Consider the following 16,080-nt stretch of genomic DNA (forward strand, 5'->3'; position numbering starts at 1 on the left):
TAATTGGCAATGACAATGATTGTTTTCCAATAAATTTAACAACAGTGATCCAAAATTTCCATCAATCATTATTACCAGCAAAAACCTCAGGGCCCCATCTCTTACCAGGTTAATTTCTGTCCCACAATAAAACCTATAGTAGTTGAATGTGAATATTATGATATCAACTATGGAGATAAATATGAGAAGACCAGGCTAATGATGATTCCTGTCCAGCTTTTTTGCCGCTGTGACTAAAAGATCTGACTAGTACAATTGTAGAGGAGGAAAATTTTATTTGGAGGCTCATGGTTTCAGAGGTTTCAGTGCACAGGCAGCCAGCTCCATTCCTCAGGGCTTGAAGTGAGGCTGAACATCATGGAGGAAGAGTATGGCAGAGGGAAGCAGCTCACATGGTGATCAGAGAGCAGAGAAAGAGGGGTCTCCATTTGCCAGATACAAATACATACACCAAAGCCATGCCCTAATTCCCACCTCCTCCACCATACCCTACCACTTCAGTTACCACTCATTTAATCCTATCAGGGGATTAAGTCACGGATCGGGTTAAGATTCTTATAACCCAATCTTTTCTCCTCTGAATCTTCTTGCAGTGTCTCACATGTGAGCTTTTGGGGAACACCTCACATCCAAACCATAACAAATGGCACGGCTGATAAAAATGGAAATCAAGCTATATAAATAGCACTGTAGTATACCAAATAAAGAACAGAAAAATCCACTGTGTCTCTTTCACTACACAAGACATCAACATGACTGCAATGAGTTTTAAATGCTAAGTATGCTCATTTTATATACATTATCCCCAATCCTCAAAATTATTCTAGAAGTACAAAGAAGACACACTTTTAAAGATAAACTATCTGAATTTCAGGAAAACTAAATAAGGCAGCTGAAAAAAACAAAGCAAGTAACTAAACCAAAATATAATAAAGTCTTATTCACTATCATGCTATTCCTACTATACAGTGTTGCGTCAAAGGTTTCATGGAGCGCTAGGATGGGCAACGTGTAACTGAAGAATACTTGGAAACGAGGTAAAACAATATGCCATGATTTCTGTAAAAATGACAACTTCTAAAACTGAGATTATAGATTTATATTATTAATATAAAAGTCTTCTGTTCCTTGCTTTACCTAATCCTAGTGTATATAAAATCTTCTAAAAATTCAATCTACTCTTCCCCACAGAAATAAAAATTACTTTACCCTTATTACTAATGAATTACAAATACAAGTAATCCTCACACAATTTTTTTTGACTCTTGAATTTCTTGGTCAAGTATTTAATAATATCCAAACTAATATCAAAAAATACCAAAAAAGTGATAAATAAAAAGCATCCTATAAATTTACTTTTTGTGGTTAAAATCACATATGGTTAGGTTTCTTATAGCAGATCAATTTACATACACAGAAAAATTCTTATCATTCTTTTCCCATATCTACAAATATATGATATTACTGCCACCTTCTGGTAAAAACACAATTTCCCAATTCATAGATTTCTACAAATGAAAATCCGCCAGATATGAAATAACTAGTTTGTAGTAATAAAAGCATAATAGATAATTTAAGCAAATAACTAAAATGTAGTATAAGTAGAATTCTAGCAATAATTAATGTCTATCAGCACATGTGATAAGCTTTCTTGATGTCAAACATTAAGTACTTAACTCTATTTGAAGCAAAGAATTAAGTGCTTTATAAGCAAAATTAAAATTAATTCTCTTAAAAACTATATGATTATTATTCTCATCTTACAGCTGAGAAGAGTTCAAGTACATTGCCCAAGGTTAAATGGCTAGGAAATGGTAGGGGATCTGAATTCACAAGTTGATTCCAATGGCATTGTTGTTTATTATTAATGCTGTAATATCTCCTATAATGTCAGATGATAAACATTAAGTTACTTACTTTAACTTATTTAGAACATTAAGGTTTAACTTGATGACATTAAATAATTATTATGGCAATCAGGGGAATCACAGAACATACAGTTAAAATTTTTTAAAAGTAAGCTGTCAGTTGCAGTGGTGACAGCTATCCAGGAGGCTGAGGCAAGAGGATCACAAGTCTGAACCCAGTTTGGTCAATTTAGGGAGACCCTGTCTCAAACTAAAAAATTAAATTTTAAAAAGACTGGGTATGTAGCTTGGTGGTAACACCCTCAGGTTCAATCCCAGTACCAGAAGCAGGGGGGAGGAGGGGGAGAGTTATAGAATGTATGATTTCATCTATTTGATAAAGGAAAAACTAGGGACAGAAAACAGATCAAGGGCTTAAAAGAACATAGGGAAAGAGCGGATAGAAAGGGGCATAAAAAAGAGTTCTTGTGGTGAAGAACAGATATAGCATTATCCAACTATATGCATTTGTTAAAACTTAGAAATGTAATCTCAAGAAGGTCATTTTACTTAAAGTAAATTATACTTCATTTTTTAAAAGCTGAAAAAATGAACAAACTTCAGCTATGTACAATAATATAAATGAACTACACAAAGGCAATATTAGCAAAAGAAGCAAAACATAGTGTTTAGGAACGCATGCTTAGGGGATAAAACTAAAATGAAGAACAAGAAAATAAATTCCGTAAGAGCTGAGAGAGTGGTTACCTCTGATTAGGAGTTGACTGGGTAGAGGAAAAGGCAAAAGGGATATGGAGTTTCTAGTGTATCATCAATTTTCTGTTTCCTTATCTGGTCATTACATGAGTATCTGCACTATAAGAACTCACTTTTATTCATATCCTTTATATATTGTATCCTTTTATACAATTTACAGTTTGTATCTTTTTTGGTTTGTATAATAGAAGAAATGATTTGGTGGAGGGTACCAGGAATTGAACATATGGGTCTTAACCACTGAGCCTTTTCATATTTTATTAAGAGACAGGTTCTCAATGAGTTACTTAGGTTGCTGAGGCTGGCTTTAAAATTGTGATCCTCCTGCCTCAACCTCCCTAGCTACTGGGATTACAGGCATGTGCCACCACATCCGGCTAGAAATAAATTTATAAGAAAGCAAGTCAAGTAATTCAGAGTAAATTATGAAAGAATAAAATTAAATATTTGATTTTTAGGAGTGTGGGACATTTCTGGATTTGTATATTGGTATTACTGTTTGTTAGATATGTGACTTTAGGCAGATTTCTTGACCTTTTTCAGTCTCAGTTTATTCACCTATAAAATGGAGAAACTGAACCTGCTGCATAAAGTTATCATGTGGATTAAATGAGATTGATTTAAATATCCTTCAGGGTATCTGCCTAATTCCAAGTTAACTTCTGGGAGTTCACTTTACTCACATGGAGTAGGTTCCAAGCAGCCATATTTTTTTGTGTTATATGATCCTTACTACTTCCCAGTTGGACCAGAGTTGGGCACTTGACCAAGCTGAGTTGATCACAAAGTCTTTTGTAAAATTTAGAATGGGCAATGAGCAATTTATTCTTTGGGCTTTATCATGAACAGAAGAGATGTAAATCTCCATAACACTATCAATGAACATCCGAAAAGGAAGTCAAGAAATTGATCTAATCTACAAAAGTATCAAACATAAATAAAATACTTGGGAATAAATTTCACCAAGAAAGTGAAAGATCTGCACACTGAAAACTGTAAACAAAGATGAAAGAAATTGAAGATATATATATAAATGAAAACATCCCAGATTCATGAATTTGAGAAAGATGTTAAAATGTCAACACTATCTAAAGCAATCTAAATATTCAATACAATCTGTATCAAAATTCCAATAACGCTTTTCACAGAAAAAGAAAAATCAATACTAAAATTTGTATGAAACCACAAAGACCACCCAAATAACCAAGGCAATAATAATCAATAGTAACCAAGGCAATCTTGAGCTAAAAGAACATAGCTGTGAACATTACAATGGCTGTTTTTTAAAATAAATTACGAAGTAACATGGTACTGGTGGAAAAACAGATACACAAACCAATGGAACACAAGAGAAATCTCAGAAATAAATCCATACTCTTATAAAATCAACTAATCTTCAACAAAGGTACCAAGAACACAGAGGAAAAGACAGTGCCTTCAATAAGTAGTGGTGGGAAAATTAGATATCCATATGCAGAAAAATGAAACTGAAACCTTAGTTCATTCCAAATACCAAAGTCAACTTAAAATAGGTTAAAGACTTAAAAACTTAGAACTGCAAAACTACTAGAAGATTTAAAACAAAACAACAACAACAACAAAAACATTTTTGACACTGGTTTTGGCAATGATTTCTTGAATATGATCACAAAAGCACTGGCAACAGAAAGCAAAAACAGGTAAATGGAACTGCATCAAATTACATAGCTTCTACACAGCAAAGAAGACAATCAATAGAGGGACTGGGGTTGTAACTCAGTGGTAGAGTGCTCGCTTAGCATGTGTGAGGCACTGGGTTTGATCCTCAATATGAAGGAAGGAATGAAGGAGGGAGGGAGGTAAGGAAGGAAGGAAGGAGGAAGGGAAGGAAGGAGGGAAGGAGGGAAGGAAGGAGGGAAAGAGGGAAGGAAGGAGGGAAAGAGGGAAGGAAGGAGGGAAAGAGGGAAGGAAGGAGGGAAAGAGGGAAGGAAGGAAGGAGGGAAGGAGGGAAGGAGGGAAGGAAGGAGGGAAGGAGGGAAGGAAATCAATACTGCAATGACACTACCTACAGAATGAAAGAAAATACTTGTAAACTATATATCTGATAAAAGGTTAATGTCCAAAATATATAACTAAAATAACTCAATAGTTAAAAATCATCCAATCAAAAAATGAGTAAAGAATCTAAACAGACATTTTTCAAAAACATATAAATGGCCAACAGGCATATGAAAAAATGCTCAACATCATAATCATCAGGGAAGTAGAAATTAAAGACACAATGAAATGACACTTCACACCTGTTAAAATGATTACTATCAAAAATGCAAAGATATAGATAAAAGGAAATTCTTATGCACTGTTGGTGGGTATGTAAATTAGTATAACTATTACAGAAAATAGTATGAAGATTCTCAAAAAATTAAAAACAAGGCTTGGGGTTGTGGCTCAGTGGCAGAGTGCTTGCTTTGCATATGTGAGGCACTGGGTTTGATCCTCAGCACCACATTAAAATAAATAAATTAAATTAAGCTATTATATCCATCTACAACTAAAAAAAAATTAAAAAGAAAACTACCAAATAATACAGTAATACCACTTCGGGGTTATATATCCAAAGAAAATGAAATTCAAAGTTTGTCAGAGATATTCACAATCCCAAGTTCATTATACCATTAAAACTTTATTTTACTCAATATACCTAAGTTTCAGAAAACAGTAATACTAAAACAATTCTTATTCCATAAAACTATATCAGTCAATTTTATGTATTAATATCTTCTATCATATCTGATTAGTAGTATATACTAGACTATTACACAAAATACTTTTTAAAAAGCCAATGTCAACCAATGGATTACACTGTTTCCTTAAAATATATGTAGAAGTAATATTTTTAAGGCATAACTACCAATTTTAATAATATTGTATTGATATTTTCAAACTAAAGTTTGAACAAAATAGATAAACATTCTAGGCTATAACTTCCTTAACAAAATAGTTGATATCTGATTTTTGGTGAATATGCTGTTCTCTAAATAAGCTTTCATGTAAAGGAAGCCTTTAACAAAATTCAACAACTATTCAAGACAGAAACACTGAAGAATCTAGGGATAGAAGGAAGCTACCCCCGCACCATAAAGGCTATATGTGAAAAACCCAAAGCACAATAAATGGGAAAAAACTGAAAGCATTTTCTTTATAATATGGAAAAAGAAAAGGATATCCTACCTCACTACTCCTATTTTAATATAGTACTAGGAATTCTAGCAAGAGCAATTAGGCAAGAGAAGGAAATAAAAAGGATAAAAATAGAAAAAAGTCAAATTATCACTATTTGCACATGTTATGATCCTTTACCTAGAAGATCCAAAAACTCCACCAAAAGATTGCTAGAACTAATAGATTTGGCAAAGTAATAGGTTACAAAATCAACATACAAAAATCAATACCTTTCCTATAAACTAGCAATGAATTCTGCTGAGAATGAAATCAGAAGAGCAATTCCATTCACAATAGGAATAAGTTTAAACTAGAAGGTAAAAGAACTCTACAATGAAAACCATAAAACTTTGAAGAAAGAAATTTAAAACACACAAGATGGAAAGACCTCCATGTTCACAGATAGGCAGAATTAATATTGTTAAAATGGCCATACTATCAAAACAAGATATACAAAATATCTTTTAAAAGGCCAGTGTTGGACTGGGGATGTGGTTCAAGCGGTAGCGTGCTCGCCTGGTATGCATGCGGCCCAGGTTCGATCCTCAGCACCACATACAAACAAAGATGTTATGCCCGCCGAAAACTAAAAAATAAATATTAAAATTCCCTCTCTCTCTCTCTCTAAAAAAAAAAAATCGATATTGTAACATTTATTAAAAAAAAAGGCCAGTGTCAAACAATGGATTACACTGTTTGACACTGGCCTTTTTTTTTTATAAATGTTACAATTGTAAATGCAATGTAAATCCCATCAAAATACAAATGACATTCCTCCCAGAACTAGAAAAAAACAATCCTAAAATTAATTTCGAAGAAATGTGAAATTATGTCATTCAGGAAAATTAATGGAAATGAAGAACATTATGTTAAGCAAAATAAGCCAAACTCCAAAATGTCATGGATCATATGTTTTCTCTCATATGTGGAAGCTAGAGAAAAAAGGAAAAGAAAGGTGAGAGGAAGGGATCTCATGAAAATGAAAGGGAGATCAGTAGAACAGAGGAAAGCAACCAGGAGGTGAAAGGTAGAAAGGGAAAGGCAAAGAGCTGGGGAGCCAAACTGACCAAATTATATTGTTATAGTGTGTATACATACTAATATGTAACAACAAATTCCACCATTATGTACAACTGTAATGCACCAATAAAAAGGGCAGGAAAAAAGATTATTAAAAGAACTTCCAATTGTCATTCATAAATACATGTGAATAGAACCTTTATACAATGAGATAATATCTGTAACATTCATGTAAAAAATTCCTGGGAGCACAATGAGAACTAAATTCTCATACATTAGTTGAATAAAGTATACAAGTAAATTTGTTTTAAAAAATGGGGTCTCTTATATTGTCCTATTACCCCTAATGCCTAGACTACAACACTCCTCCTGCCTAAACTTGGGAATGGCTAAGATTACAAGCCCATGCCACCAGATCCAGCTTAGGAGTTATGAAACTACCTGGTAAACAACCTAAATAAAATTCATCTACAAACACTAGAGGGTGCTCTAATTCAATAATGCTTGCTGTCTGGCCTTAAAGCTTAAAATATTTTCCACAAGAATAAATTAAGATCTCTTCAGCACTAACAATTTTTGTTTTCAAATTAATACACAGAGAAAACTGAAGAGGAAAATTTCCATTCTTCCAGAACATATAACAGAATTCCAGTGAAACAATTTTTTATTGTCCAATCACTATATATTTAATATTGTATGTTGAGAGAACAGAAAATAAGTAAAGCAGTAAAAAGATGGTCCTTGCCTATAAAGGAGATTAATTTAATGTTCAGATGGTTCAGAGAAGGGCAAGGACAAATATTATATTTATAGAATCAAGTTCGAGGAGAATTATAGAATGAATTTAGTAAAAGACATACTACTCATTTGTTAAAGTACCGTTTAGCCATTTTTACAGAGGCAATTTGAAAGCTGTTATTTAAACAAAAAATAAAGGTAATAAATATTGCTGTAGGATTTTAATCTATTGCCTTAACACCTTTTTTAAGCCAATAGCAATAGGAAATTGGAAAAGAAAAAATATAAGACTTTGAATACCCAGAACAGGTAGCAATATCAATTCTAAATATTCATAAATAAATAAGTATTTTGTGCTAGTTTCTGGATTTATTCCTACCATATTCTAAGTTCAACAAGAAATCTCTGAAATGTTCAAAACTGTAAGAATTTTATATGTTGCCATTTAACAAGCCAGGGAAGTTCCCTAGAGTATGATATCATGAGACAATAGCATTAGACAATACAAATTAAGTTATACAGCTAATAAAATATATTGTTACACATTTCAAGAAAGTGGCTATTAATCAAGCCATTATTTAATTTTAATGAGATATTTTTGCCTTTCAGGAAAAAAAGAACATTATAAATATTTCTAAAATTAATTTACCCGAAGTTAACCAATTTCTTTCAACCTGTCTCACACAAATATACATGCACAACAATCCACTCCTCAAAAAGGAAGTACCTGGCTTATATCTCTCTTATGCCTCTCCCTAATGAATTACCAAGAGTTCCAATAAAGTGAAAAGTATAGCTCTATAATGGCCAGTTAGGGGCAAAGTTTTAGGTCTTAGCAAGTCTCACACTGCACTACTACCAACACTGCATTTTAAAATGCCAACATAATCTTAATCATAATCTTAACTTCCCACTAATATTTATTATTAAGTTTTTGTCCATAAATCTGTAAAGCATGTGGCCTATATAAAATAAATAATGGGTAGAAATGTGAAACTACAGACAAACAATAACTTTCATCTCTTGATGTGTTTCATAAAAATTTACAAATTATGAGACTAGACTATTCAAATAACAATTTAAGATGAATACCTGCTTTCCATGATTTCTGAATCGTGTTGCAAACTAATAGTTTCTGTTGTAATTTCCACTTTCCGTACACTCCCAAAAAAATCAGTTATCAGGACATTTTTAGGATCCCTCTGAAAAAGATCAGTACGATGTCCAGGAGTAGAAACACAGAGACTTTTGGGACATACCTGAAACTGGAAAAATAAAATACTAATAAATACACGCATGCACACATATACATACAACTTTTATTAAATTCAGTGACACAATATAGAAAACTGTAATGTATCTTTAAAACTCTCCAAGCCAGGCATGGTGGCATATGCCTATAATCCTGTTGGCTCAGGAGGCTGAGGCAGGAGGATCACAAGTTCAAAGCCAGCCTCAACAACTTACCAAGACCCTAAGCAACTTAGTGAGACCCCATCTCAAAATATAAAATAAAAAGGGCTGAGGAGGTGATCAGTGGTTAAGGCCCCTGGGTTCAATCCCTGGTACAAAAAAAAGATCCCCAAATATAAAGAGGCTACTGGTTCTAAAGATTAAAGTCTCATTGGGCACCTCCTATCTATAATCCCATCAATTTAAGAGGGTGAGGTTGGAGGATGGCAAGTTTAAGGCCAGTTCAAATTCAAGACCTTGTCTCAAAATAAAAAGGGATGGGAATGTAGCTCAGTGTACCCATAGTACAATCTCCAGTTTCAGGGGGAAAAATATATGTCTCATTCCTATTATAATATTTGATATTCTAAAATAACAACTATACAGATATATAGACATCAGAACAATGAAAAAAGAGAAGCTGTCCTTGGAGAGAAAAAAAATTCATTTTCTTGAATCATATGCTACGAAATATATTTTGAACTCCTAAATCCATCAAGATTTCACAATCAGCATTATGAAAACAGAAATTTTTGTTTGTGTATATCTAAGTCCACTTCAGAAGGGTACTCTCTCTACCTGAATGGTTTTCAGACATTTTGAAATCATGACTCTAGGCTCAAAGTTCAAATAAAATGTAACATGATAGCCAAGTACATTAAAAAAAAAAAAATTTAAGTGGAGAAAGTCTGGGTTTCAAGTAGGTGACATGTAACCTCCCCAATACCTAACCCCTTGCTCTTGCTGTGCAATTTTGTACCATTTTATAAATCAATTTATTTTGTTTATCAATGATGAAAATAAACCCAAAACACCTCTACAGACACTCTATTGTTCCAAAGAATATAATGTGAAAACCATTATAAATGGTTCACCACTTATACAGATGCCACAAAAATTTCTGTGTTAATCTTATATCTGATATTCAACATCAGTGAATTATCAAGAACAAACATAAATTATGCCATTCTGCAAAGCATAAAAAGTATCTGTTTCATATAGTTCCCACTGTTACCTTCCATAGAGAATTCAAAGAATGATAAAATTTCCTGTAAAGGCTTTATGTCTTAGGTTAGAGATAAATAAAACATATCAGGGTAGGGAAAATGACAGGTTTTACTTCAGAAAAAGATGAATTTCTTATAGTTTGAGGAAGAGAAAAAAAGATATTGTGAGAATTAAGCTATGTTTGAAAAAGTAGTCTTTATAGAAAGGAAAATATAGGATCAATGCAGAGATACATAAAACAATCTAGTTTGGCTGAAGCACAGGGTATAGGAAAGAAACAATCACAAGCCTACCAATAAGTATTCAGGCCCACAGCACCTCCCACCTGTGAAGACAAGACCAGCTTCATAGGTAATTACCAATAGGAAGGGAAAGAGGTGGGGAAGAACTGAGCATCAAGTTTATGAAACACAAGGTGTTCCAAGAAACATGATAAGCAATTTGAAAAGACTCTCATTTAAGCCTACTAATAGCTCTGAGTATACATCTCCATTTTAAACTAAGGCTCAATGAGATTAAGCAATTTAACTAACATCACATTATCAGTAATCTTTGCCTTCCCTGTTCAGAAAAGGAAAATACAAAATAAATACAAAGAAGGAAATAAGACATAAATTAAAAGCAAAGGAAGGGGAAAAGAAAGAAGCTCAAAAAGGTGAAATGTCCAACAGGAAGGACACATGAAAGGTTGAATAAACAAATTAAAAGATAAGATAAACAGAAATAAGACTGAAGCCCCAGGTATACTGAATGCCTTTGAGAACATTCCTGTGAAAGCAATTTGATAGGCTTTATTAGGTACCCCAGCAGAAGAAAACAGAAAAAATAGTCAAATGAGCTTGAGAAACACTGAGTAGTATTACCTTATTCTTTGTTACTAAAATAAATATACTTCCACTTATTATGAAGTCATTCTTCCTTTCAAGAATGTTTATTATATCAATCTGATTTCCTTAACCTCTACAATAGGGACCATAAATCCTACATTACTAAGTTTAATTTTCAATAATCCCCCTTACTAACAGAATCTCCATACTCCAGACAGGCTATATGTTTACTACTGAAGAATCACCTGTTTTTGCAACTTTTGTCCATCTGCAAGTATTCCATTTCCCTAAAGTGTGCTATATTTCTTTCCCTTCAAACTTAAAAATTTACCTCCTCTATGAAAAATGTATTTAAAAGAACTATATATATATGCATTGCTGTCATGTTTATTCATTCATTCAATAAATATTCAATGAGCATCTACAAATAGACCAGGTACTATAATCAAGTTAAGTGGTTATTAAGATGCATAAAGCATAGTCCTTACATCTTTTATTTAAGAAGGTTAGACCCAAAGTGGAGGTATTGGGGAATGAAACTGACCAAATTATGCTATGTGCATGTATAATTATATCATAAAGTATCCCACTATTGCATATATTGTGCCAATTGAAAATTAATTTAAAGCTGGTCATGGTGGCGCACGCCTGTGATCCCACACCTCGGGAGGCGGAAGCAGGAGGATCACGAGTTCAAAGCCAGCCTCAGCAATTCAGCGAAGTGCTAAGCAACTCACTGAGACCCTGTCTCTAATAAAATACAAAAAATAGGGCTGGGGATGTGGCTCAGTGATCTAGTGTCCCTGAGTTCAATCCCTGGTACCAAAAAAATAATAATAACTTAAAAAGTTGAAAAATTAACAAAAAAGAAAACACTTTCTTGTGCAGAAGGATACATCACAAATCTAAACAATGATAGTGTAACAATAAAAGTATAATAAAAGCATATGCAAGAGTTATATATTCACAAAGGAATATTACCTAGAGGGTTCAGAGACTTCATATAACAGGTAACAATTTATAAATATGCTAACTGCTTTCTATGAATTTAGGGGCTACACACCAAGCCCTCTAATTTTGTGGTTACTGAAACACCCAATATATATGATACTCAGAATACAGCTGATTCTCAGTGAATTTTACTGCATACACATAATCCAATAAAAAATAACTATTATTACAAAAATGATATAGAGATATGTCAAATCACTGTACTACTATACTGCAACAATATGGGCCATTCTGATTGAATTAAGATTAAAACAGTTATCCTTAAATCTTAAAATGGAACTGGGCATATTTGTGCACACCTACATTAGTCAGGAGGCTAATGCAGGAGGATGAAGAGTTTCAAGCCAGCCTGGGAAACACAGCAAGACCATCTTCAAACAAAACAAAAAAAAAAAAAAAAAGGAGGGAGTAGAGGTTGAACCTCAGTAATGGAGTGCTTAGGTCCTAGGTTCAATCCCCAGTACCAAAATATAGATTTTTTTTTTTAACAGAGGTGAAAGGGAAAGATCAGATATTAGCAAGAAATGTTTATTTAAAAATAAATCACAATTGTGAACAATTAAAAAAATAGTTTCCTCACTCTTTCCCACATAATTTCAATGAAAGAAGTACTTTTTAAATGCATTAGACTTTCAAAATATAAAGTACGTATATTTTACACTTTTGAGAATACGTCAAGAATTATATAAAGTATACAATGTTGAATCCAAAAGCAAGACTAAACTTTTAAAGTAACTGGGATTTAGGTGATTATTATTTCTTGAAATTAAAGCATCATTGTCATAAGTTTTGTTTTAAAATTCAAATCAAGACTTAACAGGCATCAAAATATATAATCTTGAAACTGAAGTAAGTACTTCTATCAAATTTGACAGGCTATAGCAGTCGTTTTCAGAATTTTACATCAGAACCCCCTTTGTAAAAGAAAATTTACCAAAGAAGGTGTTTCTATATAATTAAAAAGATCAATGCAAAGGTGCTTAGGCTGATGTGGGTAAGAGGGAGCCTGTCTACTCAGTCTCAGTTCCTAAACTCCACAAAAGCAGTGTATGCTTATGCTTATTCATTGGGGAATAGCCAGTGATTGGCACTTAGTAAGCACTCAAATGTTTGTGAATAAATGAGGAAGGTATAAGTTAAAAGAAATAAGAAGAGAAAGTCATTTACACACAGTAATTTATTCAGCCTAGAATTGTTGTTTCAAGCTTTTATTATTCCTGCTTTTCAAAAGCAACTTAAAGTTCATTTAATTAAAAATACATAATAAGCACAGAAAAGTCAGAAAGATTTTTTGAGTGAAATTCAACAAATGATGTCAAAAGATTATAGCAGAAGTTGTAGGGCACATAAAAATAGATAACAAAGGTTCCTTTCATTTAGGAGTTTCCCATTAAATAGAAAGGCTTTCACACTGGTCAATAAAAGATAAACTGTAGAGGGGTTTGAGAGAAAGGGAGGGGGCATGGGGTAATTAATGATGGTCACATGTGATGATCATTATTATCCAAAGTACATGTATGAAGACACGAATTGGTGTGAATATGCTATGTATACAACCAGAGATATGAAAAAATGTGCTCTATATATGTAATAAGAATTGTAATACATTCTGCTCTCATATATAAATTTTTAAAATTTACATTAAAAAAAAAGATAAACTGTAGGGCTGGGGCTGGGGCTGGGGCTCAGTGGTGGAATACTAGTCTAGCATGTGTGAGGCATTGGGTTCGATCCTCAGCACCACATAAAAAAATAAACAAAATAAAATTAAATTAAAAAATAATAAAATAAAAAAATTTAAAACGAAAAACCATAATAATTGTCACAAAATAAATAAGATTCTATGGAAATTCTGAAAAGGTAAAAAAAATTCCAAAAGGAAGCATTTGAATAGATGTCTTAGAGGAGATACATCTGATTTGACCCCAGAAGAATAGGTAGAATTTCAAAAGATTAATCTTTAAAAAATTACATTTCTGATAGGGAAAAGAGAATGAGTAAACCAATGAAAATGGGGAAATACCTCAGGAATAGCAAGTTAACTAGGCTGAAGCTTTGGATCTTTTGTGGTAAAGAGAAAGATACTAATAGGAAGGAAGATTCAAAACAATTTAACAGGCCATAATTCAACATTAGAAACTCTAATCCAGAGGGTTCCAAAGAATAATCAACTTCATTTATCACATTAATATACCTATGTGTTATAATCAAATCAAAGGAATACTTACAAGGTCATACATACTAGTTTCACTAGCTGGATTAATTTCTTCCAAAAATTCCAAAACATAAAATGTATACCTATCCATAAGATGGACTCCAATTGCAGGATCAGGTTGATGCTATGAAAAGAGGAAAAAAAATGTATATTGTCCAACAGCATCATTGTAACAAAATGCTTAAAATACAATTAAAATTTCCTCTGTGTTAAAAAGTCTAAGAATGAAAAATAATAGGTATATTCTAAAACTATTCAAATGATTCCAAAAACAGTATCATTTACAAATTGGGAAAATGTACATACTGAGAGTGAATCTTCTCCGACTTGGCTACTAGCTAGAGCCATTATGTTAGGAGAATAAAATCGTTCATACATGGATGCTCCTTGACAAGTATCAATAATGAATAGTAGCTCATTGTACCTGAAAGAAAAGTGATAATATCTTTTGTCACAGATCATGCTGTATTAATCATACAATAATATTTTTACAATACTTCTATTACATAAGATGTTTGTGTTGTCTTAGCTATTTCATTAACAAAAAAAGTGGAGTCTTCAATAGAAATTTAGCATTTGAAAAGTTAAAGGTATAATCCTATGCAGGGAAATCACCTGAACAGGGCCTAGTAGTTGTGCCTCAACTTAAGTTCTTCTCCCTTGTCCATGTCACATTATTCAGAACCAAGTGAATATTCAACTCAACAACCACTAATTTGGCACTGTCCTAGAAACTGAACGAGGTTCAGGAAAAAAAAAAATGTGTGGGGAAGAGGGAGGTGACTTACTCACCATACTCAAAGAGCTTAAAATAAAACTAAATTGAAATGAGCTAAGTGTTACAAACATATATTGCATCTACAATGTCCCTGACACTACATTGGGGATACAAAAATTCCTGACCTCAAAGAGTTTACAGTCTAACAAAGCAAAGTACTCTATGAGCACTGTGAAAGGAATAGAGGGAACTGAAAAGGTTCACAGAAAGGTGATACCTGACATGGGCAATGAAGGGTGAGCATTATTTTATCTCTTAGGGAAAGGACAGATTCCAACAGAAGAAAAAGCACCTAATGTGAAGAAATACAATGTAAAAAGTTTAGAAAGAGTAAATTTGAGGTATGGCAGAGAAGCTGGTTTTTAAAAAGTTGGGATAGGGTCAATTTGTAAAGATACCATATGAAGTCTCTTTCTTATTCTGTACATTTGAGGAAGCCACCAAAGTGGTATTTTATTCTCTTTTGTTGTTAAGTGAAAGAATAACACAATCAAATCTCTTTTTTACAAAAATGTAGATAACTGGTGAAGGTGAAAGTAAGAGGTAGATAGGTTTTAGTGGAAGTTTTCTTCAGACATTTGGTCTGAGTAAACAGCTAATAATGCTCCTAGAAAAAGATATATAGAATCTTGAACCACAAAGTCCAAGAGAATGACAGAAGGTACAATTAATGTGACATTTTTACCATTTTTACCCCAAATACAGATTGCAGAATCACACCGGTTACACATCCACATTTTTACATATTGCCATATTAGTGACTGTTGTATTCTGCTACCTTTCCTATCTTCTACTATCCCCCCTCCCCTCCCTTCCCATCTTCTCTCTCTACCCCATCTACTGTAATTCATTTCCCTCCATGTTTATTATCCCATTCCCCTCACAACCTCTTATATGTAATTTTGTATAACAATGAGGGTCTCCCTCCATTTCCATGCAATTTCCCTTTTTTCTCCCTTTCCCTCCCACCTCATGTCTCTGTTTAATGTTAATCTTTTCTTCCTGCTCTTCCTCCCTGCTCTGTTCTTAGTTGCTCTCATTATATCAAAGAAGACATTTGGTATTTGTTTTTTAGGGATTGGCTAGCTTCACTAAGCATAATCTTCTCTAGTGCCATCCATTTCCCTGCAAATTCCATGATTTTGTCATTTTTTAGTGCTGCGTAATACTCCATGGTGTATATCCATTCATCTATTGAAGGGCATC

The 16,080-nt window shown here is 33.1% G+C and overlaps 1 protein-coding gene across 1 annotated transcript in view; it reads right to left on the minus strand.

Moving 5' to 3' along the window:
- Pigk (phosphatidylinositol glycan anchor biosynthesis class K) overlaps positions 1-16,080 on the minus strand; it is a 128,744-nt gene that overhangs the window by 60,704 nt on the left and 51,960 nt on the right. The window contains exons 7-9 of the mRNA XM_026409712.2: positions 14,403-14,520; positions 14,110-14,220; positions 8,676-8,848 (exon numbers count right to left, since the gene is read on the minus strand). Coding sequence (XP_026265497.2) covers positions 8,676-8,848; positions 14,110-14,220; positions 14,403-14,520 — 402 coding nt within the window. The remainder of the gene's footprint in view (positions 1-8,675; positions 8,849-14,109; positions 14,221-14,402; positions 14,521-16,080) is intronic.

Source organism: Urocitellus parryii, chromosome 11, assembly GCF_045843805.1.
Source record: "Urocitellus parryii isolate mUroPar1 chromosome 11, mUroPar1.hap1, whole genome shotgun sequence".
Taxonomy (NCBI): domain Eukaryota; kingdom Metazoa; phylum Chordata; class Mammalia; order Rodentia; family Sciuridae; genus Urocitellus; species Urocitellus parryii.